Raw genomic sequence first — 17282 nt, 5'->3', positions numbered from 1 at the left:
GAGTCTTTGTATTACTGATAATTGGGGAGGGAACCCTACTCCAAGCACAAGCCGCAGAGTGCGACAAGGTTCCAATAGGATGTATACTGTATATGCCATACGGAAAAACGAAACAGAAACGGAAACACAACGGAAATAAAAAAACGGAACAACGGATCGGGGAAAAACGGACCGCAAAACACTGAAACGGTCGTGTGAAAGAGGCCTTAAGGTGAGCTTATATAGAATTGCTGCTCACTCTTCATTGTACTAAAAAAATAGGATGTAATGGTTGAGGGCCCCAGTACAGATTTGTCACTGGGGCCCAGAATCATCAGATCATTCCTTTCTTATAACTGGGGTGAAGTTTTCTTTATCGAGTGGCCAGCTTATTACGTGATATATACGCATGCATTGCCAATCTCAAGCCAAAATGCCAACAAAATAACTTCCCAAACTTAACAGAAAACATGATCTTTGCTCTCCAAAACTGATGAAACCTAAATTTACTCAGTAAATAAATCTTATCTCTTTGACTCTTGGGTTTTAATCAAGTCAGTACTCTTATCATTACTGTGTGTACTCAACATTTGTTAGCATAACCCTTTTTTAGGAAACTGCATTACCTGCAAGCGCCCTAGTATATCTATTACCCATGATGATACTTGATATGGGTAAGGCCGAGTTCACACGAACGTGTGTGATCCGTGGACGTATTGCGGCCCGCAAATTGCGGGCCGCAATGCACGATCGCCGGCCGTAGGTCAGCCGCATCGGATCGCGGACCCATTCGCTTTAATGGGTCCGCGATCCGCCCGTTCCGCAAAAAGATAGGACATGTTCTATCTTTTTGCGGAACGGAAGTACGGGACGCAACCCCACGGAAGCACTCCGTAGTGCTTCCGAGGGGTCCCGTTCCGTGCGGCCGTTCCGCAATTCCGGATTTGCGGACCCATTGAAGTGAATGCGGATGCGGAATGCACACGGAACTGTGGCCGTGTATTGTGGACCGCAATACGGCCACGGATCACACACTGCAACCCTGTCCACCCACAGAAGTCAATGGCCGCACAAAGTTGAAGGTAAAACCACAGTAACCTGCAAGTTGCATGGCTACCTGCCACTGTGGGGGAAGGGGGGTTGCAGCCCCCACATTGTGGATCCCCCCTTATCCATATAGTACCTAAATAATAAAACATTGCCAGGTCTGAATACCTATATTTATCTGTGCAATCCTTATGATTGCGCTAGTAGTTGTAAACGCATTGTTAATGTTATGTAATGTGTGGATCTGTACATGCTGCAGTCACTATTATATCATGTCCATTGAGTTCATCAGTTATCTTCTCTCCAACACATTACTCTTTAACTAAACGAATTACAGGACAAGGTACAGATGTAGCAGAGACTTTCTCACGGACAAACCGATGGAGCAGATTTACTAACCCTGTCTAAAATATATAGTGTTAACGGAACGGAACACTACGGAGCGCTTTCTGGGTTTCCGTTCCGTGCCTCTGCACCGCAAAAAGATAGAACATGTTCTTTATTTGGCGGAACGGAGGGATCGCGGACCCATTCAAGTGAATGGGTCTGCGATCCCCATGCGCCTGCCCCGCGGAAGGTACCCGTGCATTGCGGACCGCAATTCGTGGTTCACAGCACGGGACACCAATGGTCGTGTGAATGAGCCCTTAAGCTACAGCAGTAAACTGAGGCTACCTTCACACCAGCGTTTTTGCTAGATCCCTCATGGATCAGCAAAAATACTTCTGTCATAATAATACAACCGTCTTCATCCGCATCTGGTTGTATTATCGCTAAAATTTCCAAGACAGATCCGTCTCTAAAACTATTGTTAGTCAATGGGAGACGGTTCCTTTTTTTTTTTGTGTCTGAGAAAACGGATTCACCACCATTGACTTACATTGTGTGTCATGTCGGATCCGTCTTGCTTCACACCACATCGCGGACAGAAAAATGCTGCTTGCAGCATTAGTCTGTCCGCGAGGGGGACGCAACCAAACGGAATGCATTCTGGCGCACTCCGTTTCGTTCAGTTCAGTTTTGTCCCCATTGATAATGAATGGGGACAAAACGGAAGCGTCCTATGACGGATCTCAATAGCGGAAAGGGAAAGCGCAAATGTGAAAGTAGTCTGACTTGTCTGCGCTGCAGCTGTCAATCGATACATAAAATCTATAAAAAAGTGCTGCATAAAGTCAAGGTGTAGCTATAATAGCACCAGATCACAGTAACAAAAGTAAATATATACGCTATCCAGGATGTGCAGGGAGGTCTCTGCCTGTGATAACGCAGCCATTCACAGGGTTAACAGGTTCAGTATCTAATTCCAGCCTTCCTATTGGCCGCCTCTGGCTCTGCCTTGGGTGTTATATTGTGTGATCACTGGAATGTGCCATTATTCCTGAGCACAGAGAACCAGTGCTGCTCAGCTGACAGCTGTGACCACATTCAAGAGGCTCTGCTGCTGCCGCCGCTGTGCTCCCCCAAGATGGGGGCTAAATTTGGATTGTCGTGGCTGCTGCCTTGCGTCCTAGCTTCTCTAGTCCAGGCACAAAAGAGCAATGTACCCAATTCGGTAAGGACTTCAAATCCTCCTTGTTTTATTATCAAATGACACATTGATTGTAAAGCTGCAGGAGAGCTGAGTTTGTCATTTGGTCTATTAGTTATCGGTCATATATATCATATGTTCTGTACGGTTTTCCATATAACTGCAGATAAATCTCATTCATTGTCTTAATACAATATCTGTGGGCTATCACAATGCAGAAAGAAAGAGGTAAACATCACATTCAGCTCTGCTATATCTATGCATGATGCTGCCTGAAGACAATTATTTTCCCCTAGTAATCTACAGTAATACGTAATACAAAATATACAGTAGATGATGCATGTAAAATCCCATAGATTTTGGCTATTTAACTTTAATTTACTGCCTCCTGCAGCTTTCACACATTTTTTGTATGTACTTGTGGCATTGTTTTTTGCATTTTAAGGCATCCAAATGTTACTTTATATTGTATATTAGATTTTGAATATTTTTTGCATGGTTCTGTTTTTGTGTTTTGATTTGCCTTTTAGGCTGTTTGTCTAAACACAGCATTTTCTAGGCATGGGAGGTTTCCCTTTTAGGGCTGTTTCACACGAGCGGATGCCGTGCGTGACATCCGCTCCGTGAATGACAGCCAAGACCCGATGCAGACTGCAGAGGCACGGAGCATTAACATGACTGATAATGCTCCGTGCCACTCTGTGATCTCTTTACTACGAAATCACAGTGACAACTGTGATTTCGTAGTAAAGAGATCACAGAGAGGCACGGAGCATTATAAGTCATGTTAATGCTCCGTGCCTCTGCAGTCTGCATCGGGTCTTGGCACTCTTTCACGGAGCGGATGTCACGCACGGCATCCGCTCGTGTGAAACAGCCCGGCATTCATATGGGAACAGAAAAATACCAGCTTAAAATTTTACCATTTAAAAAAAAAGGATTAATGAATACTGAGAGACTGTTAGGGCTTTGATTGAGAAGCTGGTTATTTTCCATAGCTGCCATATGCTTTAAAGAAGACCACGTTTTGGAGGGAAAAACCCAGACTTGTTTACCACCCAAAAGAAGACCTTTTAAATGTCTGGTTTTAGCTATGTTGTTAAACCTGCACTGAATTATATGGTAGCCGTCATGGCACATAACAGGTAAATTTAGTGTTATGAACCCGTCTAACTAGAGATCGCCTTGACGTGCGGCAGACGGGCCTCAAATAATTTTGTACAAAACGATTTGCCAAGCATCTCTAACTTATTAGTATAGCATTTGCAATTATGATGCAATTTTGTACTTTATTTGGTTTGCAGTGAGCTGTTGCATTGCATGTTTTGTTTAACAGTCTTGTTCTCAGCCATAGCAACGTGCCCCTGCGCTTTGGGATGTGCTGACTGACCCCCTTTTTCTTTGTAGCTATTTTGCTATGTCTGGAAAGTTGTTTTTATTTGGAAACCCTGCTGTGTCATTGCCTATATATCATTCCTGATAGTGTCTGCTCCTGCTGCTATAGGACGTATGGAGAGGGGCCACGAGGCCTCATCATTGGTTGCCCAAAGATCACCACAGACATTAAACACCCAAGAACCTCAAGCAAGAGACTTGTTTTACTGCCCCTCTGTCCTGGATACCCATATTTATCTGTACAAACCTTTACTCCCTAGGATGGTGCAAGTAGTTCTAAGTTGCCACCTCAATGCATTGTAAATGTTATTTAATGTGTGGATCTGTACATGCTGTAGTCACAATGCAAACATACGTATTATAAAGGGTGGGCCATGAAAAAGTAGCACGCCTCCAATATTTCCAAATCAAACTGCCTAATAGTGAATCTGTCTTAGTTGCCCATCACAACCAATCAGAGATCAGCTTCCAGTTCCTACAGGGCTCTGAAAAAATGAAAGTTTAGCTGTGATTGGTTGCTATGAACAACTAAGACAGATTTACTATTAGGCAGTTTGATTTGGAGATATTGGAGGCGGGCCACCCTGTATAATGTCCATTGAGTTAATCGGGAAGACTTACTGACAGTTATCTTTACACTTTATCTTTACAGTTATTTTTACACTTTAACTAAACAAATTACAGGACAAAGTACAGATGTAGCAGAGACTTTCTCACTGACAAACCGATGGAGCAGATTTACTAATCCTGTCTAAAATATAGAGGGGAAGATTTATCAAAACTGGTGTAAAGGAAAACTGGCTTTGCTGCCCATAGCAACCAATCAGATTCCACCTTTCATTTTTCAGAGCTCCTTTCAAAAATGAAAGGTGGAATCTGATTGGTTGCTATGTGCAACTTAGACTCCATTCACACATCCGCAATTCCGTTCCGCATTTTGCGGAACGGAATTGCGGACACATTCCTTTCTATGGGGCAGTACGATGTTCGGCCCGGATCCGGAAATGCGGACCCGCACTTCCGGCTCCGCAATTCCGATCCCGAAAAAAATAGAACATGTCCTATTCTTGTCTGCAATTGCGGACAAGAACAGGCATATTCTATTAGTGCCGGCGATGTGCGGTCCGCAAATTGCGGAACGCACATTGCCGTTGTCCGTTTTTTGTGGATCCGCAAAACACACACGGACGTGTGAATGGACCCTAAGCCAGTTTTTCTTTACACCAGCTTTGATAAATCTCCCCCATAGTGTTAACTTAGACCGTGCGCCAAATTTCCTCCAGTGGCTCAGTGGTTAGACAATTTTCTCCAACTTTATACTACTTATTAGTTGGGTTTGTGTAAAACAGTGCCCCTTTCCTACTAAGTCATGCCACTCTGCATGCAAGGCACAGTGGATTATTCTTTTTTGGCTTATTTCCTTCATAAATACCGTATGTCTACAATGAGATGTACCAAATGGCGTCAAAGTGTGCCAAACGTTTGCGCAGATGATGTCAAAATTGTGAATATGTGGATGCTGTTTTTTGTTCAGGTTTTTTTCCCCCACTGATCAGAAGAAAAACTTCACAAGGCAATATTTCCAATCGACTTTCAGCTAACATCTGGAGCTGGCATTTTTTTTTGTGAAGAATTGCACTATAATTTTTAAAATTCTGAAAAACAGCACAAATCACCTGTGTGCACTTTGATCGTAATGTTATTTTAGGCAGCGAACCAAATTTTTCCAATAATTGCCTGATCAACAGAAGATACGAGGGGTGCATTTACATTCAGCAATCATCCCCTCTGAATAGGGTTTTCCAGTAGTTTAATATTGATGGCCTATTTTCAGGATAGGCCATCAATATCTGATAGAAGGGTCCAATGCCCCGCAGTCCTGCCAGTTAGCTGTTCTGAAATAGCTCCGGCACTGAAACTGAACAACTTTAACCATTGTGCGGTGGACAGAGCTGGTTACCACAGCACTAATCCTGTTCACTCTAGTGGCACCAACGCTGTAGTCACCTGCTCTGTCCACTACAGGAACGGACGGAGCTATGTAGTTCTGGTGCCGGAGGTACTGCAGCTGCTGTAGAACAGCTGATTGGCAGGTGTCAGACCCAGCCAATAAGATATTGATGGCCTGAGGATATAAGACTCTTTCAAACACAGTCTTCACCGACAGACTTCATACAAGGGTCCACTGTCTGGTCTGTTTTCAGCAGATATGTTTAACCATTACATAACAATTTATAATTAATATATGTTTTTTAAAAACATGTTAAAAAAGGTTTCCTAAAAATTGAAATGATTTCAACTAATCTGCAAATAGTCATTGCTAACTGCATACTGCAAGTGAACTATTAGTTAGACCTCAGATATACTTCTCAGAGAGATCATAAATTGCTTAAATAACTAAAAAGTGAGAGTACAGATACAAGAGATAAATATATCCACCATTTTATGTTGAATGACAAGATTGAACAGTTGAACCACCATCTTATGCATACCGCCATTTTGTGATATCTTTTCAACACGTGTTTTGTACATGGACTATCTGCTGCGGAGGCGGCAGTGTTATATAAAGAAAAGTTGAAGTTAATAAAGAAGTTATTTCAAGCATTTGGTGCGCTCTTTAAGCCTACTGTTTCCATAGAACGGCGCTAGAGGAATTACAGAGTAACAGCCTGGTTAGACTAAAGTCAGAGATATCAAAATTCTTCTAATGCCACAGCGCAAAAGGCACTTCATAGTGCTGCGCCTGCCACACTCATTACCTGTATTATTTACACCTGTTTGAACTCGTTATCATTATAAAAGACACCTGTCCACACACTAAATCAATCACACTCCAACCTCTCTACCAAGGCCAAGACCAAAGAGCGGTCTAAGGACACCAGGGACAAAATTGTAGACCTTCACAAGGCTGGGATGGGCTACAGGACAATAGGCAAGCAGCTTGGTGAGAAGGCAACAACTGTTGCAATTATTAGAAAATGTAAGAAACACAAGATGACTGTCAATCTTCCTTGGTCTGGGGCTCCATGCAAGATCTGGCTTCATGGGGTAAGGATGATTCTGAGAAAGGTCAGGAATCAGCCCAGAACTACATGGGAGGACTTGGTCAATGACCTGAAGAGAGCTTGGACCACAGTCTCAAATATTACTGTTAATAACACACCATGCCGTCATAGATTAAAATCCTGCAGGGCATGCAAGGTCCCCCTGCTCACACCAGCACATGTCCAGGCCTGTTTGAAGTTCACCAATGACCATCTACAGTCAGGTCCATAAATATTGGGACATCAACACAATTCTAACATTTTTCGCTCTATACACCACCGCAATGGATTTGAAATGAAACGAACAAGATGTGCTTTACCTGCAGATTGTCAGCTTTTTAATTTGAGGGTATTTACATACAAATCAGGTGAACGGTGTAGGAATTACAACAGTTTGCATATGTGCCTCCCACTTGTTAAGGGGCCAAAAGTAATGGGACAGAATAATAATCATAAATCAAACTTTCACTTTTTAATACTTGGTTGCAAATCCTTTGCAGTCACTTGCAGCCTGAAGTCTGGAATGCATAGACATCACCAGACACTGGGTTTCATCCCTGGTGATGCTCTGCCAGGCCTCTACTGCAACTGTCTTCAGTTCCTGCTTGTTCTTGGGGCATTTTCCCTTCAGTTTTGTCTTCAGGAGTGAAATGCATGCTCAATCTGATTTAGGTCAGGTGATTGACTTGGCCATTGCATAACATTCCACTTCTCTTCCTTAAAAAACTCTTTGGTTGCTTTTGCAGTATGCTTTGGGTCATTGTCCATCTGCACTGTGAAGCGCCGTCCAATGAGTTTTGAAGCATTTAGCTGAATATGAGCAGATAATATTGCCCGAAACACTTCAGAATTCATCCTGCTGCTTTTGTCAGCAGTCACATCATCAATAAATACAAGAGAACCAGTTCCATTTGGAGCCATACATGCCCACGCCATGACACTACCACCACCATGCTTTACTGATGAGGTGGTATGCTTAGGATCATGATCAGTTGCTTTCCTTCTCCATACTCTTCTCTTCCCATCACTCTGGTACAAGTTGATCTTGGTCTCATCTGTCCATAGGATGTTGTTCCAGAACTGTGAAGGCTTTTTTAGATGTCATTTGGCAAACTCTAATCTGGCCTTCCTGTTTTTGAGGCTCACCAATGGTTTACATCTTGTGGTGAACCCTCTGTATTCACTCTGGTGAAGTCTCCTGGAGAGTGTTCTTGAGCTGGCAAACTGTTGTGAAGGGTGTTTTCTACACCAGGGAAATAATTCTTCGGTCATCCACCACAGTTGTTTTCGTGGTCTTCCAGGTCTTTTGGTGTTGCTGAGCTCACCAGTGCGTTCCTTCTTTTTAAAAATGTTCCAAACAGTTGTTTGGCCACGCCTAATGTCTTTGCTATCTCTCTGATGGGTTTGTTTTGTTTTTCCAGCCTAATGATGGCTTGCTTCAGTGATAGTGACAGCTCTTTGGATCTCATCTTGAGAGTTGACAGCAACAGATTCCAAATGCAAATAGCACACTTGAAATGAACTCTGGAACTTTTATCTGCTCATTAGAATTGGAATAATGAGGGAATAACACACACCTGGCCATGGAACAGCTGATAAGCCAATCGTCCCATTGCTTTTGGTCCCTTAACAAGTGGGAGGCACATATGCAAACTGTTGTAATTCCTACACCATTCCCCTGATTTGGATGTAAATGCCCTCAAATTAAAGCTGACAGTCTGCAGTTAAAGCACATCTTTTCAAATCCATTGTGGTGGTGTATAGAGCCAAAAATGTTAGAATTGTGTTGATGTCCCAATATTTATGGACCTGACTGTATATGATCCAGAGGAGGCATGGGAGAAGGTCATGTGGTCAGATGAGACCAAAATATTACTTTTTGGTATCAACTCCACTCGCCGTGTTTGGAGGAAGAAAAAGGTTAGTACAACCCAAAAAACACTGTCCCAACTGTGAAGCATGGGGGTAAAAACATCATACTTTGGGGGGTGCTTTTCTTCAAAGGGGACAGGACGACTGCAACGTATTTAAGGGAGCATGAATGGGGCCATGTATCACGAGATTTTGGCCAACAACCTCCTTCCCTCAGTAAGAGCATTGAAGATGGGTCATGGCTGGGTCTTCCAGCATGACAATGACTCGAAACACACAGCCAGGGCAACTAAGGAGTGGCTCCGTAAAAAGCATTTCAAGGTCCTGGAGTGGCCTAGCCAGTCTCCAGACCTGAACCCACTTGAAAATCTTTGGAGCTGAAACTTAACGTAGCCCAGCGACAGCCCCGAAACCTGAAAGATCTGGAGAAGATCTGTATGGAGGAGTGGGCCAAAATCCCTGCTGCAGAGTGTACAGACTTGGTCAAGAACTACAGGAAACATCTGACCTCTGGAATTACAAACAATTACTGAATCTTTTCCTACAAAACTACATATCAGTCTGCTCAGCCCCTCCTGCTCTATAATCAATGTAAACAAATATAGGAGCAGATCCAGCTCAACTCTAGTTAGTGCATAGTGTGTCTTGACACCAATAGACAGATAAAGATGCATACTCACAGTCACACAGTCTATCTATCTATCTATTTATCTAACCATCTACAGTATCCATTTAAATTCTGTATAACCTCATTTGCTCCATTTGCTTCTGTGGGGTTGACCTAATTCTTTTGATTTATTTTTATGTATAAAACAGTCTGTACTTGGTTAAATCTGGAAAAAAACAGGATGACCCCATGACCACATGCCACTGGTCTCAGCTCTGTCTTTGTCAGAGCAGCAGTCTCTGGAGCGTTCTGTTGAGATCAGCAGGCTGCGCTCTGTAAAATTTGTCAGGGCCATGCGGTGGCAGTTAATTGCTTTTTACGGGGCGGTATAATTATTATTGTCCTCTGAAAAGCGTGCTGCTATAGTTCTTCATATTGTCCTTTATTCTAAACTGCTTTGGCAGTCAACATTGAATTTGCACATTATTTAAAGTGAACCTGCCTTAGTTTCTCTGTTCCCAGTATCATGGTCCAACAGAACCAACCAATATTCACCAAAGTTTCTGCTCCAAGGAAGAGGGGAACAATCACTTTTTCCCATATGCCCAGTTTGATTGTGATATGGAGTTGGCACAATCAATCTCCTATGTGCTCATTGCAATAATATACAGCTGTACATTCATTGACAAAAAAAATTACACACCAGTTGTTTGAATAGCATGAAACTTTCTATGTGTGAATGTAATAATATACAGTTGCAGAAAAAAGTATGTGAACCCTTTGGCATGATATGGATTTCTGCACAAATTGGTCACAAAATATGATCTGATCTTCATCTAAGTCACAACAATAGACAATCACAGTCTGCTTAACCACCTCCGGACCGCCTAACGCAGATTCGCGTTCCGGAGGTGGCAGCGCTGCGCACAATCACGCATATACGCGTCATCTCGCGAGACGCGAGATTTCGCTCCAAGCTGGCCCGCGCATGCGCATCGCGGGCCGGCAAAAGTTAAAGAACAATTTCGTCACCAGCCTGCCAGCAACGATCATTGGCTGGCAGGCTGGCGATTTTCAAAAAATCCAATCACAAGTCATATAACAGATCATATTAGTAAATATGATCTGTTATATGGCTTCTCTGCTGGTCCTTTTCGTCGGTTGGATCCAGCAGAGAAGCAGACTGAACTGTAAGTACACCAAACACTACACCTTAGCCCCAGATCACCCACCTGCACCCCAATTAACCCTTTGATCACCCCTTTGATCGCCCCTGTCAATCACAAGTGAAAGGAAAAAAAGTGATCAGTGTAAACTGTCACTTTTTTTTTTCTCACTAGTATTGGCTGTTAGGTTTTAGGGATAGTTTAGGCCCCTTGGTTAGGTAGTTTAGCGTGAGTTAGCGCCCAGCCCACCGCACCGCAGTCACTTATTCGCTGTTTAGCGTATCGCTAATCAGCATTTGTACTTTTATAGTATCTGTAAGTGATCAAAACTGATCACGGTCAGATCTATAATTGTATTAGTGTCACCTTAGCTTGCCCTCCACCCAAAACGCAGTGTTTGCCCGATCAGGCCTGATCGGTCGCCCACACGTGCGTTCACCCACGCCCGCCCCACCGCAGTGACAAAAAATATATATTTTTTTGATCACTGCACATTCATTTTACACGCACTGCGGCGATAAAAAAATCAGTTTTGATATTTTTTATCAACCGCAGCGGCCTCCGGTACTTCACTAGCCTCCCCTTTGTAAGACAGGCTTGCTTTTTTTCTTGGGTAGTCTCAGGGAATACCCCTAAATTTAGTAGTCCAAAATGTCAAACAGGGGGTATTCTTCTGAAGAGGCCTACAGGATTCTGACCCAGTCGGATGAGGAGTGGGAACCCTCATCTGACGAATCTAGCGGGTCAGAATATGAACCTGTGGAAAGCAGTGGCTCTCTGACCCAAAGTTCGGACGAGGAGGTTGAGGTCCCTGGCAGCACCAGGCGTACCCGGCCCCGTGTCGCTAGACCACAGGTTATGCAGGATCCGCTTCAAGAGCAGCAGAGTGGGGCTGTCGCTGCCGGATCACGTGGTGAGGCATACACCAGCAGCGCAGCCCTCCCTGGACCTAGTACCAGCACTGCCGTACAACATGGTGACGTGGCGAGCACCAGAAGGGCAGTTGAAGCTGGTACGGTGGCACGTGCACTAGTTACCCCGTCGCAGCCACCGCACAGACAGGCCCGTAGAGCCCCTAGAATCCCTGAGGTGCTGGCAAACCCTGATTGGCAGTCACCAACTTCAGCCGCACCTGTAGTTCCCCCTTTCACCGCCCAGTCTGGAGTTCGGGTTGAGACGGCTCAAATCGGTTCGGCCCTGGGATTTTTTGAGCTGTTCTTGACTGCGGAGCTCTTGGACTTAGTCGTGGCAGAGACCAACCAGTATGCCACACAATTTATATCCGCCAACCCGGGAAGCTTTTATGCCCAGCCTTTCCGGTGGAAACCAGTCCAAGTTTCCGAACTTAAAATTTTTTTGGGCCTTCTCCTCAACATGGGCCTGACAAAAAAGCATGAATTGCGGTCATATTGGTCCACGAACCCGATTTATCACATGCCCATGTTCTCTGCTGCTATGTCCAGGGCACGATTTGAGGCCATCCTCCGTTTCCTGCATTTTAGCGACAACACCACCTCCCGTCCCAGAGGCCACCCAGCTTTTGACCGGCTCCACAAAATTCGGCCCCTCATAGACCATTTCAACCAGAAATTTGCAGATTTGTATACCCCCGAGCAAAACATCTGCGTAGACGAGTCCCTAATACATTTTACCGGGCGCCTTGGCTTCAAACAATACATCCCAAGCAAGCGTGCCCGGTATGGGGTCAAATTAAGCTCTGTGAAAGGGCCACAGGCTATACCCACAAATTTTGGATCTATGAGGGAAAAGATCAGACCCTGGAGCCGGTCGGTTGCCCTGACTACCTGGGGAGCAGTGGGAAGACAGTCTGGGACTTGGTGTCACCCTTATTCGGCAAGGGGTACCATCTTTATGTGGACAATTTTTACACAAGTGTGGCCCTCTTTAGGCATTTGTTTCTAGAACGGATTTGCGCCTGTGGCACCGCGCGAACTAGTCGCGTGGGCTTCCCCCAACGGCTTGTAACCACCCGTCTTGGAAGGGGGGAGAGGGCTGCCTTGTGTAACGAAGAACTGCTCGCGGTGAAATGGAGAGACAAGCGTGACGTTTACATGCTCTCCTCCATTCACGCAGACACGACAATCCAAATTGAGCGAGCAACCCGTGTCATTGAAAAGCCCCTCTGTGTCCACGACTATAATGCGCTCATGGGAGGGGTGGACTTCAATGACCAGATGTTGTCTCCGTATTTAGTTTCCCGCAGAACCAGACGCTGGTATAAGAAGGTGTCTGTATATTTAATTCAATTGGCGCTCTACAATAGTTTTGTTCTCTACAGTAAGGCTGGGAGAACAGGATCCTTCCTCAAATTCCAGGAAGAGATCATCGAGAACCTCCTATATCCAGGAGGTTCCGTGGCCCAATCCACCAGTGTAGTTAGCCGTCTACACGAGCGACATTTCCCCAGTGTCGTTCCTGGTACCTCAACCCAACCGTCACCCCGAAAAAGATGTCGTGTCTGTAGCAGGAGTGGAATAAGGCGTGACACCCGCTATTTCTGTCCTGACTGTCCTGACCACCCTGCCCTATGCTTTGGTGAGTGTTTCCGGAAGTACCACACACAGGTACACCTAGCATAGGGATTGCATCTCACAGGACAGGCACACAGGGCTATTAGGGCCCTTTTACTCTCAGCTGCTGCAAACCTCTCCTTTCACCTGGGATAAAGTGCATAACGTACTTCGCCACATCTTTGGGCGATTTGCGCTTTGCACATTGTCCCATGGGGAAGGAGAGGTTTGTTCTATAAAGGTAAAAAAAACTAAACAAAAAAAAAATTACCGGTAAGTAAAAAAGTTTAAAAAGTTAAAAAAAGTTAATATGTTCTGTTCTAAAGTTAATAAAGTTATTGCTTTGCGGCCTGGTTTTTTCTTTTTTGTTTTGTTTTTTTTACCTTCCAGGTGGACCAACCGATCAACTAGCTGCAGCACTGATGTGCATTCTGACAGAAGCATTGCGCTGCTGTCAGATTACACGCAAGTCGGTGTATGCGGCGCTGCAAGACGAGATTTCTCCTCTGCAGTAAAAGATACGTTTGCCGAGGCATATGAGCTGAGGAGGTGGCGGTGTTCATATACTTTGGCAAACACTTTGTATATATAAAAAAAAAAATCCCGGCAATGATTTATTCATCCACATCGATTGATGTGAATGGAGAAATCTGGTTTGCCAGGGCATACGAGCTGAAGTGGGTATGGATGTTGTCCTGGCAGACGCCTTTCCCCTCCTTTTTCTTTTTTTGGCAGAGATTTTTTTATCCACATTGATCGATGCGAATGAAGAAATCTGTGCCGTTCATTTTTTTCTTTCAGCCCAGAGGCTGAACGGAAAAAAAAAATCTCATTACCCGTATGCTCAATATAAGGAGAATAGCAGAAACTCCTAATGCTGGGCATACATGTAATGATTGCGGAGACCCTCAAATGCCAGGGCAGTACAAACACCCCACAAATAACACCATTTTGGAAAGAAGGCACCCCAAGGTATTCGCTGAGGGGCATATTGAGTCCATGAAAGATTGAAATTTTTGTCCCAAGTTAGCGGAAAGGGAGACTTTGTGAGAAAAAAAATCAAAAAAATCAATTTCCGCTAACTTGTGCCCAAAATTTTTTTTTTCAATGAACTCGCCATGCCCCTCATTGAATACCTTGGGGTGTCTTCTTTCCAAAATGGGGTCACATGTGGGGTATTTATACTGCCCTGGCATTTTAGGGGCCCCAAAGCGTGAGAAGAAGTCTGGTATCCAAATGTCTAAAAATGCCCTCCTAAAAGGAATTTGGGCACCTTTGCCCACCTAGGCTGCAAAAAAGTGTCACACATGTGGTATCTCCGTATTCAGAAGAAGTTGGGGAATATGTTTTGGGGTGTCATTTTACATATACCCATGCTGGGTGAGATAAATATCTTGGTCAAATGCCAACTTTGTATAAAAAAATGGGAAAAGTTGTCTTTTGCCAAGATATTTCTCTCACCCAGCATGGGTATATGTAAAATGACACCACAAAACACATTCCCCAACTTCTCCTGAATACGGCGATACCACATGTGTGACACTTTTTTGCAGCCTAGGTGGGCAAAGGGGCCCACATTCCAAAGAGCACCTTTTGGATTTCACAGGTCATTTACCTACTTACCAGACATTAGGGCCCCTGGAAAATGCCAGGGCAGTATAACTACCCCACAAGTGACCCCATTTTGGAAAGAAGACACCCCAAGGTATTCCGTGAGGGGCATGGCAAGTTCCTAGAATTTTTTATTTTTTGTCACAAGTTAGTGGAAAATGATGATTTTTTTTTTTTCATACAAAGTCTCATATTCCACTAACTTGTGACAAAAAATAAAAACTTCCATGAACTCACTATGCCCATCAGCGAATACCTTGGGGTCTCTTCTTTCCAAAATGGGGTCACTTGTGGGGTAGTTATACTGCCCTGGCATTCTAGGGGCCCAAATGTGTGGTAAGGAGTTTGAAATCAAATTCTGTAAAAAATGACCAGTGAAATCCGAAAGGTGCTCTTTGGAATATGGGCCCCTTTGCCCACCTAGGCTGCAAAAAAGTGTCACACATCTGGTATCTCTGTATTCAGGAGAAGTTGAGGAATGTGTTTTGGGGTGTCATTTTACATATACCCATGCTGGGTGAGATAAATATCTTGGTCAAATGCCAACTTTGTATAAAAAAATTGGAAAAGTTGTCTTTTGCCAAGATATTTCTCTCACCCAGCATGGGTATATGTAAAATGACACCCCAAAACACATTCCCCAACTTCTCCTGAGTACGGAGATACCAGATGTGTGACACTTTTTTGCAGCCTAGGTGGGCAAAGGGGCCCATATTACAAAGAGCACCTTTCGGATTTCACTGGTCAGTTTTTACAGAATTTGATTTCAAACTCCTTACCACACATTTGGGCCCCTAGAATGCCAGGACAGTATAACTACCCCACAAGTGACCCCATGGTATTTCGTGATGGGCATAGTGAGTTCATAGAACTTTTTATTTTTTGTCACAAGTTAGTGGAATATGAGACTTTGTAAGAAAAAAAAAAAAAAAAAAATCATCATTTTCCGCTAACTTGTGACAAAAAATAAAAAGTTCTATGAACTCACTATGCCCATCAGCGAATACCTTAGGGTGTGTACTTTCCGAAATGGGGTCATTTGTGGGGTGTTTGTACTGTCTGGGCATTGTAAAACCTCAGGAAACATGACAGGTGCTCAGAAAGTCAGAGCTGCTTCAAAAAGCGGAAATTCACATTTTTGTACCATAGTTTGTAAACGCTATAACTTTTACCCAAACCATTTTTTTTTTACCCAAACATTTTTTTTTTATCAAAGACATGTAGAACAATAAATTTAGAGCAAAATTTATATATGGATGTCGTTTTTTTTGCAAAATTTTACAACTGAAAGTGAAAAATGTCATTTTTTTGCAAAAAAATCGTTAAATTTCGATTAATAACAAAAAAAGTAAAAATGTCAGCAGCAAAGAAATACCACCAAATGAAAGCTCTATTAGTGAGAAGAAAAGGAGGTAAAATTCATTTGGGTGGTAAGTTGCATGACCGAGCAATAAACGGTGAAAGTAGTGTAGGTCAGAAGTGTAAAAAGTGGCCTGGTCTTTCAGGGTGTTTAAGCACTGGGGGCTGAGGTGGTTAAACTAATGACACACAAAGAATTAAATGTTACCATGTTTTTATTGAACACACCATGTAAACATTCACAGTGCAGGTGGAAAAAGTATGTGAACCCCTAGACTTATGACATCTCCAAGAGCTAATTGGAGTGAGGTGTCAGCCAACTGGAGTCCAATCAATAAGATGAGATTGGAGGTGTTGGTTACAGCTGCCCTGCCCTATAAAAAACACACACCAGTTCTGGGTTTGCTTTTCACAAGAAGCATTGCCTGATGTGAATGATGCCTCACACAAAAGAGCTCTCAGAAGACCTACGATTAAGAATTGTTGACTTGCATAAAGCTGGAAAGGGTTATAAAAGTATCTCCAAAAGCCTTGGTGTTCATCAGTCCACAGTAAGGCCCCTTTCACACGGGCGAGTTTTCCGCGCAGGTGCAATGCGGGAGGTGAACGCATTGCACCCGCACTGAATCCGGACCCATTCATTTCTATGGGGCTGTTCACATGAGCGGTGATTTTCACGCATCACTTATGCGTTGCGTGAAAATCGCAGCATGTTCTATATTCTGCGTTTTTCACACAACGCAGGCCCCATAGAAGTGAATGGGGTTGCGTGAAAATCGCAAGCATCCGCAAGCAAGTGCGGATGCGGTGCGATTTTCACGCACGGTTGCTAGGAGACGATTGGGATGGAGACCCGATCATTATTATTTTCCCTTATAACATGGTTATAAGGGAAAATAATAGCATTCTGAATACAGAATGCATAGTACAATAGCGCTGGAGGGGTTAAAAAAAATAAATAAATCATTTAACTCACCTTAATCCACTTGCTCGCGTAGCCCAGCATGTCCTTGTGTCTCCTTTGTTGAAGGACCTGTGATGACGTCACTCCGGTCATCACATGGTACGTCACATGATCTTTTACCATGGTGAATCACCATGGTAAAAGATCATGTGACGTACCATGTGATGACCGTAGTG

The 17282-nt window shown here is 43.8% G+C and overlaps 1 protein-coding gene across 1 annotated transcript in view; it reads left to right on the top strand.

Annotated features, from left to right (window-relative positions):
• The first annotated feature begins 2378 nt into the window (after positions 1-2378).
• GPX3 (glutathione peroxidase 3) overlaps positions 2379-17282 on the top strand; it is a 50000-nt gene continuing 35096 nt past the window's right edge. The window contains exon 1 of the mRNA XM_040440431.1: positions 2379-2581. Coding sequence (XP_040296365.1) covers positions 2495-2581 — 87 coding nt within the window. The 5' untranslated portion in view covers positions 2379-2494. The remainder of the gene's footprint in view (positions 2582-17282) is intronic.

Source organism: Bufo bufo, chromosome 1, assembly GCF_905171765.1.
Source record: "Bufo bufo chromosome 1, aBufBuf1.1, whole genome shotgun sequence".
NCBI lineage: Eukaryota > Metazoa > Chordata > Amphibia > Anura > Bufonidae > Bufo > Bufo bufo.
The sequence above is the reverse complement of the archived record's forward strand: the minus strand, read 5'-3'. Positions and strand labels throughout refer to the sequence as shown.